This window comes from Oryctolagus cuniculus, chromosome 1, assembly GCF_051225735.1.
Source record: "Oryctolagus cuniculus isolate XC-2025 breed Fujian yellow rabbit chromosome 1, ASM5122573v1, whole genome shotgun sequence".
Lineage (NCBI taxonomy): Eukaryota > Metazoa > Chordata > Mammalia > Lagomorpha > Leporidae > Oryctolagus > Oryctolagus cuniculus.
In genome coordinates, this window is record NC_142867.1 from 220,807,183 (window position 1) to 220,825,661 (window position 18,479).

The 18,479-nt window shown below is 42.6% G+C and overlaps 1 protein-coding gene across 6 annotated transcripts in view; it reads right to left on the minus strand.

Moving 5' to 3' along the window:
- ASTN2 (astrotactin 2) overlaps positions 1-18,479 on the minus strand; it is a 1,018,233-nt gene that overhangs the window by 531,554 nt on the left and 468,200 nt on the right. For 4 of the 6 annotated variants that reach the window (XM_008273385.3, XM_070066427.2, XM_070066416.2 and 1 more), the window contains 3 exons: positions 18,078-18,162; positions 17,513-17,587; positions 16,618-16,755 (listed from right to left, as the gene is read on the minus strand). In XM_008273385.3, coding sequence (XP_008271607.3) covers positions 16,618-16,755; positions 17,513-17,587; positions 18,078-18,162 — 298 coding nt within the window. The remainder of the gene's footprint in view (positions 1-16,617; positions 16,756-17,512; positions 17,588-18,077; positions 18,163-18,479) is intronic. The other 2 variants (XM_070066421.2, XM_070066419.2) reach the window with 1 other exon arrangement.

Below are 18,479 nucleotides of genomic sequence, written 5' to 3' on the forward strand. Positions count from 1 at the left end.
AAATAAATAAAATGAAGCTTTTTTTTAAAAAAAGAGTTTACCTGGTTATTCATATGCAGACAGATTTGAGAACACTCACTTAAGCCATCTAAGGAGGCAAGAACTGGCTTCCTGGAAGTAGAGACATTCAAACCAAAGCCTAAAGGATGAGAAGGAATAGCCCTGCTCATTGGAAATTGATGGGCATGAGGTGCAGCCCTTCCTTGTAGATAAGCAACATACAAGATAACTAGAAGGGAGACTACTCCAACTGGCACAGAATGTTATGTGCAGCGTAGGCTGGAGTACAGGCAGGGTCATGCAAGGAATTTGGTCTTATTATAAGTCATGGAGTTCCCATGAAATGGATTCAGTTGGGGAAATGATGTAACCAGATTTTCGTTCTGGAAAGTTAGTATCATTTGACTGTCAGATGGAGGAATCCATTTGTGGCTGTCAAGCCTGACAGCAGAAATTGTGGTGAGCAGCAAGGAGGGGATAGATACAGGAAATGGTACCTGAGCAATGGAAATGGGAAAAAGTACAAATGCAGCCATACGAAGACACAGCAGCACCTTGCCAGAGGAGGAATGCAGCAATGGGCAGTGGGATGTCCTACACTGTACATGAAAGGAGAAAGGGCTTCTACACTGGACTTCAGGATTAGATCAGGTTTCCTGGAGGAGGCAGCATAAGCCCTGGCCTGATGGATGAGCAGAAGGCAGCCAGAGAAAGAGGCAGGTGATGTCTGTATTAAAGACAGACCAAGAAACATAGGGAACTAAAGCATCGAGGGGGCTACAGCATTCAAGAGGGAGTGTGGGGATATGTCAGTGAGGAGATCCCCAAGAGCTGTGGATGTCACAGTGAGAAGTGTTACCTTTATCCTCACGGCAACAGGCAAGGGGAAAAGTGGACTGGTCTAAAGGAGGTTTGTAATTCAGAGGGACTCGTACCAGCTGCATGTAGAGGATGACTTGAAGGCAGGGAAAAAATGTAAGAGGCTGATTTGCTAATATTATGGAGGAAATATCTGCAAAGGGAGTCTGCAAGTATTGATGTTCAACACATGGAAGCTATCACCATTGTTCATGGCTCAAAAGGGTCAGCCAGGCAAACCCATCAGCACCTTTGCAAGTTCTGATTGAAGTCTTTCTGGTAAACCTTTGAGAGGACAGTTTCCAAGAAGAATACACCTTTCCATGAAGAAAAAAAAAAAAAAGGAAGGAAAACAACCTGTTGGTTGGGGGCGGGGAGAGGAGATAAAGAGCAGGGGCTGGCTCTGTTGCAGAATGAAGACAAATGGGCAGCAAGTGCTGGAGGATCCATCCTTTCTGCAGAACACTTGCCTCTCCATCAGGGCCCGGCAAAAGCCTGTCAGGCGGGAGTGGTGCTTTTGTGCATGTGCCGGCTGTGCTCCCGTTGCCATGGCAACGGGGCCATAAGTCATGTCTGTTGCTGCTGCACAGAGGCGCTGTGATTTATGCCTGCCCCGCTGGGACTGTAAACTTTTTTTTAATGTTCAAAATCCGTCACAGCGAGGGAGGGCAGGGCATCTCTGGCTCACTTTGGAGGAAGGGAGGGGTGGCCAGACTTTGCCAGACTTCCTGCCAGCAATGCTGCTCCAGGCCCCATCGCAGGGGCAGCTGGGCCTCACAGTCAGGCTCTGCAGAGTTATGTTGTGACCCCCAACAGAAGAGTTCCAAAAACCCTGAAGTCAATGCTCATCCCTGAGTCCAGGCTACCACCTTCTTCCCTACACCAACTCTGTTCTGCTTCCCCAGACGAAGACTACACACGCCAGCTTTTCTCTTCACACTTCACACTGAATTAACAATCTCCACTACACCCCAGTCCACTGACAACTAGGACTCTAAAACAGGTGTACTGGATAGAACAAAACACAGGTTTGAAATGATAGCCTCTATGTTTCAATTTTTGCATCTGTTCAATGGGGCTAATATATCTTCATCTGAGTCAGGGTTTCACAACCTTGACTATTGCCATCTGGATAATTCTTCATTGGGGGAGGCCATCCTATGCATTGTGGGGTGTTTATCAGCATCCCTGCCTGCTACTCACTAGATGCCAACAGTATCCTTCTAGTACAACCAGAAATGGTTCCAGAGATTGCCAAATGTTGTCTGTGGGGAGCAAAATCAGCTGCTTCAAAATCCACCTTCCAGATGAGGTACAGCTTTTCCTTTTGCCCTGTAGTATTCTTAGTTTTCACGGGCAACCAAAAAGCTTCTCCCAGGACCAGGCCATTCTGTGACATGTGGAACCATGGACATCCCTGGCTATTCCCCATAGTATTCTCCAGATCTGCATTCAAGGGGGTAGAACACAAGCCCAGTGCTCCCTGGGCTGAATAATAAACTAATGGTGGAGAGGCCATCCCCCTTGCAATATTCCCCCAAAATGTGTGCATATTTGATATTTGACTTGACTTGTATAGCCTCTGAACCCTGGTAGATTAATGTGGTATTACCTGAAATGTATTTCAAGGAATGTTGTTCCTGCATCTGCTCTGAATCAGAGTTGGAGAGACTATAGTGTGTTGAATTAGCTTCCTATAGATTCATGATTCATTAACATATCACCATACCTGGGAAAGCTGCCACCAAGCAAATCAATGTAACCACTTAATTTATTTTAGGATTACTCAAACCTTTTAAGTTAGGGAACCCTCCTTTTTTAAAAGTTTTATTTATTTGAAAGACAGAGTTACAGAGGTAGAGGTAGAGGTAGAGGTAGGTAGAGAGAGAGAGAGAGAGAGAGAGAGAGATCAAGCTTCCATCAGCTGGTTCACTCCCCAAATGGCCGCAACAGCCAGAGCTGCACTGATCCAAAGTCAGGAACAAGGAGCTTCTTCTGGTTCTCCCATGTGGAGGCAGGGGCCCAAGGACTTGGGCCATCCTCTACTGCTGTCCCAGGCCATAGCAGAGAGCTCGATCGGAAGTGGAGTAGCTGGGACAAGAACTGGCACCCATATGGGATGCCGGCATTTCAGGCCAGGACTTTAACCCACTGTGACACAGCACTGGCCCCAGGAAACCCTCCTTTTAAAAGTCTGATTCATTTACTAACTAAAGAACATCAGGGTTATTTGGAACCACTTTGAGACAACAAGGATTGTCATAATACAATAGACATACTGATGTTAGGCTACTTATATGTAAGGGGGTTGTGCGGTACTTGGAGACAGTATAAAGAGGTCTGTTGGTAATTTCAAAATATCATCTTGACCATACTTACACAGCCACATCTAACTGGTGCCACCAAAATCTTCTGTACTTTTCAATGAGCTATTTAGTGTGCTTAGAACTGGGAATGCAATGATGGTTAAGATTCAGTCCATAACCTCCAGAGGAACACATATACCACAAGACAGGGGTAGAGTGGGAATGCTCGTCTTCAGTTAACCATGATGCAATGTAATGCATTGTTCCATAATTCAGGAAGAAATATTCTAGCAGTGTGAACAAAGCAATGTAGGTGCTATAACTCTGGTGGCTGGGAGTAGGGGGCATTCATAAAGGCTGCTCAGAGAAAGTACCCCTTCCTAAGCCTGTGACAGATGAAGAGCGGTGTGCCAGGTACACAGGGAACTGTGGACGTGTTAGGCCATCTCAGGTAGGGGGACAGCAGTGGCAATGGCAAGGAGATTGGAAAGCATACGGTCTTTTGAGAAAAATCACAAATGGAGATATGGTGGTAGATGAGATCAGAAAGGGCACGGTGACCAGGCTGTGAAATGTTAATGTGTGCCAGTAGAAATAGTTTGCATTTTATTCTGAGGCAGTCAGGGATTGGGGAGGGCTCTAAATGGTTTTAATCAAGGTATTAGGCATGCCCAGTTTGTGCAAAGGTTCATTTGGGTATGTACGCAGAATAGGGTGAGAAGTGCAAACAGTGAGACTATTCACAAGGTTGGAGCCAGAGAATGTCAGTGAAGAAGGAGAGAGGCATAAACTGAAGATAGTTTGAGGGATGCTGGAAGGACTTAGCAGTTCTCTTCCACTGGCTCATCCTTCTGCTGCGTGCCTCAGGAGGCTACCTTCAACGGAAGGCCTCCATCAGCTATCTTACCTGGCTTCCATGAGTTCAGTCAATGGAAGAAACCAGCAGAACATATGGTGGAAGTGGATGAAGTTGAGGCATCTATTCCCCTAGCTCCTTTCCTTCATGGTCATCAGGAGCTGTTTTTGTCACTTGACACAAACACCAAGGCTACAGCACAATGGAGTTCTCTCTCTATTTCACCTTCACCTTGCCCCCTTACCCCAGCCACAGGATGCTACACATCCTCTATTGCTTTTCTAGAACTTTGTCCAAGCTTTGTGAATTGCCTCCTTTTAAAAATCTCCCAGGTTGGGGCCGGCACTGTGGTGCAGTGGGATAATGCCCAGGCCTGTGGGCACTGGCATCCCATATGGGCACTAGTTCAAGTCCTGGCTGCTCTACTTCCGATTCAGCTCCCTGCTAACATGCCTGGGAAAGCAGCAGAGGATGATCCAAGTCCTTGGGCCTTTGTACCCGTGTGGGAGACCCAGAAGAAACTCTTGGCTTCTGGCTTCAGATCAGCTCAGCTCCAGCAATTGCAGTCATTTGGGGAGTGAACCAGCAGATATAAGATCTCTCTCTTTACCTCTTTCTGTAACTCTTTCAAATAAATAATATAACTCTTAAAAAAAAATTCTCCCAGGTTCAGTGTGATGTTTTCTACAGGGTTCCTCTTTGGGTTTCTTTGGAAGTGAGAAGAAAAGAGTTAAGCCTAATGTATAAATCAACTAATTATTCATTGAAATATCCAAATTATGTTTCTGACAAGACAGCACTGGTGCGTATGTGTGCTAGGTGCTTGGTACTTATCTGGCAGGGTCACATACAGTAAAGGAAATATGTGTTCCTCCCAGCTACAATGAGTGGGGCTTTGATGGCAAAGTGATTGCTCATCTTGGCTAATCCTCATGGTCACTGTTCCCAAGTGATGTTTACATATAAAAAGCATAGCCTGTTTAGGAGAGGCTGAGCAAGTTTCCCTTGAGAACATTATGAGATCACATCAGAAAATACAGGACAGCAGGAGGCTATGGGATACTTGTTGGAAGAGGGTGAATTCTACCATCTTAGGACTGTCCCTTATAGAATGGACAGGGTGATGGAAAAAATGATTCAAAAAGTCCTTCCCAGGTCTAGTGCTGAGGTGTAACAGGTTAAGCAGAGGCCTGCAGTGCCAGCAATCCATAAGGGTGCCGATTCTAGTCCTGACTACTTCACATCCAATCCAGCTCCCTACTAATGCACCTGGGAAAGCAACAGAGAATGGCCTAAGTCCTCAGAGCCCTGCACCCACATGGGAGACCTATAAGAAGCTCCTGGCACCAGGCTTTGGCCTGGCCCAGCCCTGACTATTGTGGCTATCTGGGGCATGAGCCAGTAGATGGAAGACTTCTCTCTCTGCCTCTCTCTCTTTCTCTATGTAACTCTGCCTTTCAAAAAATAAATAAACCTTTAACAAAAAAAGAGAAAAATCCTTCCCAGTCTGCAAATTAATAATTGTTTAAACATGTCTTTGGAAGTTTGGTATACAGATCAAGGTCCTTGTAATGTGGGTAGTTTGTTTACAGCTTAAATTAGAATTTTCCATTTTTAATACAAGTGACAATGATAGTGCCAGACAGTATCTAAGAAGTGCCTAAATGGAGGCCTCAACAGTGCTAAAAGCCAGAAATTTATTTCAAGAAATTTATTATCACCAAGATTATATTATCCAAATATACCCCCAAGACAATATACATGGATCAAACTTGTGAATAAGAAAGCACATTTCTAATTCATCCACAACATCTATATGCATATGACTGCTCTTTATTTTGAATCTTAGCAGTAAAAAAAATCTCTCATTTTATAAGGGAACCCAATCAGCAAGGCACAATATATAAAACTAGGACCCTTAAATACCGTCAAGTTCAGAAATGGCAAATATCCAATGCTTCCTTCACATTTTTCCATCTGATATCAAAGGTAGGCATAAGTTTACTATGACATTTGTCCCAGGTAAATCTGTCCAGCGTCTCAGAGATCTTCCCCAATCTAATATACTAAGCAGCCCCTACCAACTTATTCAAGAAGGCACACAGGATGTCTGTCATCTTCCATCTCTGATTTAGGACCACTATGTAAGATGGATGGACAAACGGAAGCCTAAAGAGGGTTCTGAAGACATGAATTGGAATAGGTATTTCAGCTCATGGTCCCTCCAATTCCTTCCTTGGAGAGCAATTCAGATATGTCTGCAGTCTGTGACCCTGTCAACTAACAGGTGATGATTAACTCTTTAGATGGGCTCCCCATACATGCCAGGCTAGTAAGATGTCTTCTCTATGATTTTTAAAACTGCAACAAAAGGAAGAAAGGAATTTATCCTTGATGGTAAGAAGCAAAGAATTTAAGGATTCATGGTTTTCATTAACATTACCCTGGTATGGCGGTGGGGGATGGGAATGAGGTAGCTGTGTAATAGGAGAGAAAGAAGCCATCACAGAATGATGCAGAGACCCTCTACTATCAGGCAGCTCCCTCAACTTCCCTCATCCTGGGACTGAGCTGAGCTCTTGTTCTTCCCATTATATCAGTCTACTATAGTTGTTATTTATATAATTTGAGTTATCTTGAGTAATGGAGAGTAGAAAGGGTTTCTATGCAGTAAGTGAGGGAGGCATAGTGGCATGATAGATTGAGCAAAGGTCTCAAGGTCAGAATTCTGAGTTCACAAGCTGACTTGCCCCAAATGGTAGAGTTAGAAACATACTAGGGAATTCCATTCAATCCCATCAAGGTGGCATGTACCAATGCCATCTCACCAGTCCAAGTGATCAATTTCTGTTCACAATTGATCATAATGATAGGACTAAGAGACAAAGGGAGCACATAAACAAGACTAGTGTCTGCAAATACTAACCGATAGAATAAAAAAGGGAACATGGGAAGCGAGATACACAGCAGATTCATAGAATGGCAGATGTCCTAAACAGCACTCTGGCCTCAGAATCAGCCCTTAAGGCATGCGGATCCGGCTGAAAAGCCCATGAGAGTATTTCAGGCATGGAAAGCCAAGACACTCTGGCAAAAAAAAAAATGTAAATGAAAGATCTCTGTGAGTGAGATCCCAGTGGAAAGAACAGGTCATCAAAGAAGGAGGTACCTTTCTCTGAAGGGAGGAGAGAACTTCCACTCTGACTACGACCTTGTCTGAATATGATCAGAGTTGGCGAACTCAAAAGGCTTCCATAGCCTTGGCAACTCCTGACAAGAGCCTATGCCATAAACAAGAGTGTCAATTTGTTAAGTCAACAACAGGAGTCACTGTGCACTTACTCCTCATGTAGGATCTCTGTCCTTAATGTGCTGTACATTGAGATTTAATGCTATAACGAGTACTCAAACAGTATTGTTCACTTTGTGTTTCTATGTGGGTGCAAACTGTTGAAATCTTTACTTAATATATGCTAAACTGATCTTCTGTATATAAAGAGAATTGAAAATGAATCTTGATATGAATGGAAGGGGAGAGGGAGCGGGAAAGGGGAGGGTTGCAGGTGGGAGGGAAGTTATGGGGTGGAAGCCATTGTACTCCATAAGCTGTACTTTGGAAATTTATGTTCATTAAATAAAAGTTAAAAAAAAAAAGTGTCGCTCTCCCTCTTCGTGGAGGAACGACACTAAGCCCTGCCTAGGCTTCCTATCCGAGTCACGGCACCATTATGTCGCTCCCCGTCTTCGTGGAGGAACGACACAGGACCCTGCGCTGTTCTTTTGTCTGCTCGGCCCTCCCCGGGTTTGCTGCTGGTTCTTCCCGGGTTGGCTACCGTCCCTTCCACCTCCGTGGAAGGGTGGTTCCCCCTGCCACATTCCCCACTTCCGCGGGGGAGCGGCACACCGCCGGCCGGCTCTCTCGGGGGCTGCACAGATGTTATTCGGATAGATGTTCCTGGTGCATGTTGTCTCTCTCCTCCTTTATAGTCCTCTTCCACCAATCCCAACTCTGCTACCCACATGCCGAGTACGCTGCTCTCCTCCAATCAGGAGCAGGTCCTACAGTTTATTGGTTGAACTGGAGGCAGCTGTGTAGAAGCTTTTTCCCTTCTCAGCGCCATATTGTGGGAGAGCAGATGCATAGAATAAGTCTTAATTCCAGTAACTTAGTCTAATCCGAGTTGCTCCCAGTTGCTCCCCACAAAAAGAATTCTGAGTTCAAAGACCAGTTCATCCCCTTATAAGCTGTGCCTCTTTAGGCCTTAGAATTTCAGCTTTCTCATCTGTGAAATGGGAGTTAAAACAGCCTAGACATCCAAAGATGGCTCGAAGAATTACAGAAAACAGTGGAAGGTCCCTGCCCAAAACACTACTTGTTGCTGTCTTCAGTATAGGGTCAGGCCTCAGATCTACATGACTTAACCCCCAGACCAGGAAGCCAGCCCTAACTCACATTTCCATCTCCTTCTATTTTTAATCTAAAGGTCTTCAGACCTGTCTCAACATCAGAAGTCCCATTTGAAAAGTGTTTAACTTCTAATGCAGATATAACAAGTAGTTTCTCAGTTCCACTGTATCTGCAAAGCTTTCTATAATTCAACATCAAATATTTATTATTACATTTATTAAAGTTTTAATAATTTAGCATTCCCTGCATGTAAAATAGAAGCTTAGCTAACTGGTTCCCCTTTATCCAACCTGGGTCACTTCAATATTTATATTCCAAAGTCTCCATTTGAGTTTCATTTAGCAGAGGCTGTGTCTTGAGCTCTCCACCCAAGCTGACAGCCGGTGTGCAGTACAGCCTCCCCAGTGGCCAAGACTAACAGAGAGCTGGTGCTGAGCAGTGTTTGAAGAGATTTACCGAGCCTGGGCAGAAACTCACCCTAATAGACTTCACTTTTATTATGATTGCTAAACTGAAATGAGGGGAAATATATACATCTCCAGGCTCACTGGCTGATGACAGGCAGTAGGGATATAAGGAGAAGAGGGTATAGAGGACTCCATCTGGCAGGTGGCGAGGTGGCTTTTATAATAATGCTTATCATAGGCCGGCGCCGCGGCTCACTAGGCTAATCCTCCGCCTAGCGGCGCCGGCACACCGGGTTCTAGTCCCGGTTGGGGCGCCGGATTCTGTCCCGGTTGCCCCTCTTCCAGGCCAGCCCTCTGCTGTGGCCAGGGAGTGCAGTGGAGGATGGCCCAGGTGCTTGGGCCCTGCACCCCATGGGAGACCAGGAAAAGCACCTGGCTCCTGGCTCCTGCCATCGGATCAGCGCAGTGCGCCGGCCGCAGCGCGCCAGCCGCGGCGGCCATTGGAGGGTGAACCAACGGCAAAGGAAGACCTTTCTCTCTGTCTCTCTCTCTCTCACTGTCCACTCTGCCTGTCAAAAAAAAAAAAAAATAATGCTTATCATAGGAGCTGCAAGGTAAATCTTCATGATATAGGGCAAATTCTAATGTCCCAGTTAAAGGAAACCAGCAGTGGTAAATGTCAAGAAAACTCCACATTTACCCCCAGTCTCCTACTTTCCCATTTACTATTTCATCTTTCAGGTGCATAAAAACACACCAGAGTTAGAGTTAATAATAGTGAAGTTCTTAGACAGGTCCAGACTCAACGTAAGTGCTCGATAAAATGCTGGTTATTATCATTTATGGTTAGGAGGCTAAAAATGTTAGTATGTTATTCAATCCTCAAAAACATTTAAAGATATAGTAGTAATTATCATTATTATTCATAAATAGCAAAACAGGCTCAGAAACCTGAAAGAACTTCCCCAAGGTCAGCAGAGCTGGAATTTGAATCCAATTGAATCTTATTGATGTTCTTTTGCTTTCTGAGATAGAAATATTTTTGTAATTTTTGTGATGAAGGAAAAAGCTTGGGGAGAAGCATAATGAGTCCGAGACTCTACATGATGAGGGCTGAAGAATCTCACTCTTGTATCAGTATCCCTACTGGAACGTGAGATGCACTTCTAGGTTGCTTATCATGCACACGCACACATACACAGTCAGTCAGTCACTCACTAACAAACTTTGCTTAGGTTACAGGGAATGAAAAGGCAGGATGCCTGGGTTTTACCCTCTACTAATAGGAGGGGGGCATCTTGAGGATGAAATAAGATTTTCTTAAGGGCCTTCTCCCCAGAGTGTATCCTGGATCCTTCCCAAGCCAGGTGCTCTTGTGGAACACATCAGGAGGCTGAGTGCCTCTTCTACCCACCTCCCATGCCCTGCCGCCTTTCCCCTCCCTTGCTTCTCTCATTGACACCTAGTACAATGCAGAGGAAGGAGGCAGATACCCCTTTTCTGGATGACTGCTGCACCACACATGAAAGCACATGCTGTATCTTATTGTCACTTCCTTATCTCTACCATAATTGTTGCTACTCCTAAGATTTCCCATTCACTGAATACCAGTTACATGTAAGGTGCTGTATTAGGTACTCTATATACTTTATGTGACCTAATAACCACAATGGAGGAAAACACACACTAACTTCCATCTTCTGGGTTCTCACACTGTGACTTAAGAGTGGTGAAATGACTTGGCCCAAGTAGTTCAGACAGCAAACTGAGAAACCAGGATTTTTAGCCAGCAATGTGTGATTCCAAACCCTATATTCTTCTCTACTTCTGGTATTTCTATTTCTAGAGCCCAGCACAATGTTGATCACACAGGGAAATACCTAGTGAGCATCTGTGGATGATTTCATCTTAAGATGCATGGCCCATGTTTCCAAGACATACTTTATCCAACAAGGGGACCACCTGATCTCAAGCCAGATTCCAGCATCTGTAGCTCCACATAGGAGTGTCTGTGAGAGATCCCAGAGCAGTGAACACACTCTCCCTGCGTGGCCACAGAGTCTTTGCTAACTATGCTAGTCCATGTCATCCATGACTGAGGGTAGAAGAGAGACATCTCCATGCCTGTTGTACCCCCATCCTTCTCCCACTGCATCCTCTGCCACATGCCCCTTCTCAGTACACTGCAGCAAAAACTGAAGCTCCCACATGAGGTATGCCCCTTCAAGAAGAGAATATTATTGGCTTCTCTAGTTCAACAACCAACCATTTTCCATCATAAACATTTTTTCTGAAGATCTATATTTCCTATCATCTCAGTCCATGTGATTTAAGGTCCCCCTCAACCTTGCTGGAGGTAAGAGTGATTTGGTGACTCAAGCATGGCTTACTAAAGTAGTTTGTCCCTTTAGGCATTGATTTAGGATACAATTAAATATTCACAAACAGGTCAAACAGAGGTACGATGACCTAAAGATGAGGAACCTGCACTCATGGGTCAGACATCATGTTCTCAGGATTCAAAGCTTGGTTCTGCAACTCCTGGCTATAAGACCCTGGATAACTCATAACCACCTCTCTTTGCCTCAATTTCTCATCCATTAAAGAGAGCTAATAGTCCAGTGATGGCTCCCCTGCTCAGACTTCAGTAGGTATTACAATCACCAAAGGACTTGTGAAATTAGATTGCTGGGACCACCTCAAAATCAATAGATTAAGCAGATCTTAGTTTCCTCTGGATGCAAAATATCACCAAGTGGGGTGGATGAAGACAACCAGATATCCTAAATCAGTATCCTGGTCCCAAATCAAGGCCACGTCCCTATGGAGGTTTCAGGGAGGAATTTATTCTTAGCCTCTTCCATCTCCTAGTGGATGCTGGCATGCCTTGGCTCATAGTTGAGTCCTCTAACCTCTAACTCCATCTTCACGTTACTTTTCCCCCAAGCATGTCTATTCTCCCTTTGTTTCACTCTTATTAGAATACTTGTTATAGTATTTGGGGCCCATCAAGATAATACAGAATAATCAAATAATCATAATTCTTAATCATGTTGGTAAAGACATTTCCAAATACAACATGTACAGGTTCTCAAGATGAGATCTTTGGGAGAGTCACTGTCCATCTGTCACAGGTGGAGTATGATAATATGCCTTTCTAACAAGTTTCCAGGTGATACTGATGATACTAGTTTCAGGACCATGCAGAGAATCAATGAACTGTTGACTCTTTGCATTCTTCAAAATTTGCCCCAGATGTTCTCTCCTGTTAGCCAGTCCTTTTAACTCACAGGTGAGTTTGGTCAGCCCTGCCATTGTATCTTTTTTCTGCCTTGAACTTCTCTCGATCCTGTTTCACTCACAAAGTATGACATATTTTTGTTAGTGATTTTGTCTTTTTCAATGCACTGACATCCTTGTCTTATTATTTTTATACTTCCAATACTTAGTCTGGCATACAATAGGTGTTCAATAAATTCTCAGTAATTGAAAGGCCAAAAGAACAAGGAGATATTCTTGATTCTATTCAGAGCTAATTCAATGTGAAAAAAATAGCACCAAGTGAGCAATGCTAGCATGCATTCTGATGTCCCACTATTCTTTCAACATTGTTCAGGAATTAACAGTGTTTCACCATTTCATTTTCATTGATTTTAGATCATAGAAAAATCACCGAGGAGCTCCAAAAGCTGATTATTATTCCAACTATAATAGCTATTCTTACATTTCTCTTATAAGAAGAACCAACTCCAGGTGAAATTGTGAAGAAGGCCCAGTATGTAGCAGTAAGTGTTGTTTGCTATGCTTCTCTCTGCACAAGGATCTTTTATTTCATCTCCCAAGTCAGTCTCTTGTTTCATGCTCCTTGCTAAGCTATGGGACTTCTGAAAGCAGAGGTGGGCCTTATTCATCTCTGTATTCCTATGGTACCTGGCATAGTGCCTGGCACACAGGAGGGACTCAAATAAGTTTTTTCAGAATAGAAAAGAATCTGTATGCAATTTAGCTACAGCTTGCTCCTCTACCTTTGTAGCTGGCATCATTAGTGTCTCCAATGCTAAAAATCTCATTCCCAGCAGCTTCCTGCTGGGATAGACTGAAAAATGGGAGCCATCCAGGGTAGAGTTCTCTTCTTTTGTCCCTTTATCCCCTCAGACTTGAAAGTCTTTCTTTCCACCTTAACATCTACACAGCTAAATCTTACCCATAATTCATGATTAATTGTCAATGTTCTCTCTCCTGACAATATTTTCCGAATTCCTTTGATCGGGACTTTATTCTTTCTATTGCAATCCCCCAAAGCATTCCTTGTCCACTTGACATATGACTTCATTCATTCTGTAAATATGTTCATGCATACAAAGCCACAGACCTAGCATACTGTGCCAGGAATCACATACTTATTTAAGTCTTCCTCAAACCCCATGACAAAGGATTGGTAAGAGTCTTCAATACTGATAAAATGTTAATTTTAAGATGCAACATTATTGAAAGTCGTCTTTCAGCATTAAAAAGAGAAAAGAATGAAAAAGAGAAAGAACAAAAAAAAAGTACTCTGCTGGGGCAGGTCATTGTGATGGTGTGGGTCAAGCTGCTGCTTGGGATGCATGCATCCACATTGGAGTACCCGTTCAAGTCCCGGCTACTCTATGCGTCTGATCCAATTTCTTGTTAATGATCAAAGAAGCAGTGGATGATAGCCCAGGTATTTGGGTTCCTGTTATCCACTTAGCTCCTAGTTTCAGCCTTGCCTAGCCCTGGCTGTTGATGTCACTTGGGGAGTTAATCAGTGAATGGACACACTCTCTGTAACTCCGCTTTTCAAACAAACAACTCACTATGCCACCTTGATAACAAGCATAATAATGAATGCTTTAGAGTATTATCTATGTGGCAAACTCAGGGCATTATGCATATTATGTTATTTAATCCTCATCTCTCCCCACATCATACAATCTTCAAACCCCACTATCCTCAAGGGGAAATACAACCACAGAAAAACTGATGCAGTAAGCAACTAGTAGATCTATGACTTAAACTCAAGTAGTTCATCAGGGCTCTATGATTTATGTCTTTAAGCCATGACCCTTATGTTTAATTAAAATATAACATGCAAGGAGGAAAAAACGTGCAGTTCATTGAATTTTCACACAGTACAAATGCCTATGTCACAATCACCCAGGTCAAGACATCAAGCATTACCAGCATCATATAAGCCTCTTTATGCTTGTCACTATCATCACCCCCTCCTACCCAATGGTAATACCAATCCTTACTTCTAACATCATAGGAAACTTTTTACTAGTTACTAAAGCGAGTTATTTAAATCTTCATATAAACATATGTAGTCTTTTGTGTCTAAGTTCCATAATTTAATATTATACTTTTGAGATTCACCCATGATACTTTGTGCAGTTTTATATCCATTCATATTCATCACTAATAATATTCTGTTGTATGATAATAATGTGAGTTATATATCTACTTTTCTGCTGATGGACATTTTGGGGTTTTTTTCTAGCTCTTTGAAAGTAAAAATGAGTGATACTATTACTACTTTGTATTATTTGCACATATTTGAAATATACACACTTCTACTTGGCATATTATTAGGGGGGGTATTGATGAATTCTTAGGGGCATGCATTTGTCCAATTTTAGCAGGTATTGCTCATCAGGTTTACTTGCTGTTCATATCAATTTACATTTCCACAACTGCTCCATATCCTCACCTTATTATTGGCCGTTTTAAATTTGGTCACCATGGAGGGTCACAGTGTAAACATTTGACTACCAAAACGTGCTATCTTCCATAGTATGAGGCCTCATACTTTTCCAAGAATTTATTGCACACTACAAATCAAAGAATCAGCTTGGAATGCACCTTGAATTTCCTTTCCAGTCCTACTGCAACGTTTCCCTTTTTCTCTTTGATTTTGACTTTTCCTTTCTACATAGTCTTTCCCTGTGAATCCCTTTGTTACGAGTCCATGGCAGTGTTATTGCCTATCTATAATTATGATCTATTATTTATTAATTTCTAACATATCATCTAACTAGAACTTATTAGTTCTTTAAATGCCCATGATATGCTTGCCTGGGCAATGCCATGTCAAACAAGGTTTATTAATGAAGCTTGGAAAACTTAATCTATATAGTGCAGATTCTTTCAATGGTGATGACTGCAATCTTTAATCCACCCTTGCAGATCGAGGATGAAAGTTCAGCTTCATCACTTACCAGTGAAAGCATAACTCTTATGCCTCAAATCTATTTATTTGTGTTTTTTATCTGCAAACTGAAAATCATAATGTCACTTCATATAGCTGAAGTAAGGCTATAATAAGATATTAATAAAGTATTTGACACATAGGAAATGATCAATGGATACGAGCACTTATTCTACTCTGATAGGAAGACCCTGATGTTACCATAATTTTGGAATGTCAATAGAATAGAACTCTGTAGAAAATTAGCAGAAATGCTCTTTCAGTTGTTTTCAGTTAAAGTCATTGGGTATCTTTGAAATGATCTTTCAACCAGATGTTCCTGATTCCATTATTAAAATACATAATACAGACAGAATTCAGCACACCCTTTACCAAGTTTCACCAAACTTAACTGTATCAAAATTGGGAAGTTTTCCATTTGTGTGTGTGTGTGCATGTGTGTGTGTGTGAGAGACAGAGAAATCATCTTAGTTCCTCAGTTTATAGTAGGTACTACTTTATTTGCTAAGTGTTATGTCTTTATATTCTATTCTTTTAAAAACAATCACTTTCTGGAAATGTAACAGTCCAAAAAAGCATGTTAGATTAATCCCTACAAGTAATAGTTGACAAGGTGAGAAGAAATATACTGTTAGGTAGGAGAGTTGGGTTTTAGGTACTTTAGGACTAGATGCTATGGACATCCTGACAACATCTTGTTTCAGAATGGCCCAAAGACAGCTATGGAGTGGTGGAATAATAGGAAATAGTAGGTGGTGGAGGGGGTTTAGTTAAAATTCACAATCAAATAACCTGTGTGCAAGCCATTATTAGAAAGAAAATTAGAGCTCATTTTTGGTGACATGAAAATTTCTAGAAGGCTTCTACTCATCAAATTAGGAGGAAAAAGGTCCTCCAATAGAAACCTCCAGAATAGTGCTAAGATCAGATCTAAGATCACTGACTTAATTAAATCAATAAGCATTTTAGTAGGTGTCCAATATGTTCTAGGAACTAGAGATTAAAAAGCTAAATAAGTTATTTCCTTGACCTTGAAAAATACACCACAAAACAGGAGAGAATGCTATGTAAGCAATTAATGAGAACACAGTATAGTTGTCTACAAAGAAGTTAGTTACAAGGTACAGAACATGTCAGGAGACACATAGTCTCCATCCTTTCATGAGTAAAAACAAAAAGATTTGACTTGGACAGTGAGTGTGTATAGATTTGTCCAAAGTCCATTTGCACTCCCAGAATCACAATAGAAATGTTCCCATTGTCCAAACTTTCAACTTCAAGGCATCACAATATACTGTTAAACATCTTTAATGTGATAAGATCATTTATGATCCTAGATGAGGCAGATAATGTGTTTGCAATGGAAGAACTGAGGTTCAACAGTGGAGGATACTTTCAGGAGTTTAAGAGCATGGCATATTTGACATCAACTACACAATGCCTATCAACAAAGTGGAGCATTCTCTTTCAGAGTGTCCTGTGGTCCTGAAACAGAGGCACTTCTAGGACTGTAAGAAGTCCTTAGGACAATGTGCTGGAGATGGCTTCCCTACCTGACATCTGCAGGGTCTTCTGTGACGAGCACATCCGTCTTACAGCTGGCCAGGGGGTTGATGGACAGCTCCACAGGTGGAACCACAAAGCTTTTGCTGACAGGAAGCCACAGGCCTTGGCCCAAGCTGAAAGTAGACCTGTAATGTAAGAGTTTCCATTGGGGAACTCCCTGGGAAGCAGAGAGCAAACAGAAATAAGGGGCCCCTTATCCCAACCCCTCTAGGACATTTTCTCACTTCTCCACCCAAGTCCCACTGCATTCTGTAAGCACAATGTTGGCCAGCTTTGTCTAGACTTGAACATTCATTTCTCAAATCTGTTCATCATTTAGCACATGCATTGCTTTGTATCTCCAGCTTTCTTTGCCTGAGTAAACGGTGGACTCTGTGAGAACAGGGACCATTTAAGCTCTCCTTTCCCAGCAGCCCTGACATGCAGCAGGCATTCAAGGACTCCTGCCACACCAACAGGAAAGTCTGGCACAAGAGTTAAGAGCATGGATTCTGAATCAGTTTGAACCAGTATCTCATCCCCAGTTCTGCCACTTAATTCACTGTATATGTTTATCTGCTTAAAGTATTGAGGTTTTACACAAGATTACTTGGAGGTGGTAGAAAGAAGTTCTATGGTTACAGATTGTTTTTAAACCACTAGACTAGGTATCAGTGATGTCTCTTCCAGTTCAAGTACCTAAGTCTATACATGTATATGCCACACAATTGAGAATTAGGTTCCTATGGCAACCTAGGCCATCATAGCATTTTATTGCCAATGAGAGTCCTCTTGCACTCAGTACACACAATCCGTAGACTGAGGATGCATAACCACACCTTCCTATCAGACTGTTCTCCCTTCCCTAAAACCATACCCCAGTAGGACTTTTAAATCACTCACCTGAGAATCTTTTCAGGGGCCTGTTCCCCTGTCACCAGATCATAGCCCCTCTCAAGTGTCGTGTAAGGCCAAGGTCTGTGGGAAGAACAGAGGGAAAGAAAAGGGGAGAGGATATGACATTAGTCAAAAGCAGTTGAGATGCACACATGGAGTAGCTTTACAAACAATCAAATTATTATTGGGAAAACAATTTTTTTTATAAAAGAAGACCTCCATCTTACAGAATGACTCAGCACTTTTGGGAAGTTCACTTGTCCATTTAGGAGTTTAAGTACAACAAGGTGATGTTCACTCTTTGTTAGTCCACTTAGTGAAACATGTACTGATGACCTGCAATTTGGAAGGTGGCATAAGCCTCAGCTTTGGCTCCCTAGAGGATTCCTCAGTGGTTTTCTTTAGTACTAAAGAGTGACCCAGTAAGAGTGGGGTTCACTCTCCAGGGGGTTTTACAGAAACACAACTGTTGCAGAGAAAGACTCCTCTTTGTAGAGAGGTGTTGGGCCTTTGCAGAGAAGAGAGGGAACAGTCCTCCACTGTCCTATCCCTAAAGTCCTGTACCACTCACCCTTCACTCTGTCCCCAGTCACTGCGCACACACAGGTGTCTGTGAACGGGGTCAGGGGCATAGCCTTCATGGCAGCTGCACTCTCCTGTAAGCAAAAGAGAAGAGAAAGTGTGAGACACTCATTCTAAAATAGACTTCTCTCTGCTTTCCTGGTTTGCCTATGAAATAAAGTGAGCTGTCCAGTGTTTGAAAAAACCCATAGCAAGAGAGTGTTCCGTTTAATCAAGGTTACTCATTTGTTCATTCATTCATTCATTTTGACCATACTCTGCCAGGATCTTAGCTCATCCCTGGAGACATGGAGACCAAAGATGCAGCCCAGCCACTGAAGGAGCTCATCGCTTGAGGGAAACTGCACACGACCAGGTGGCTACAAATGGAAGTTAAGTTGTCAAGTAACTA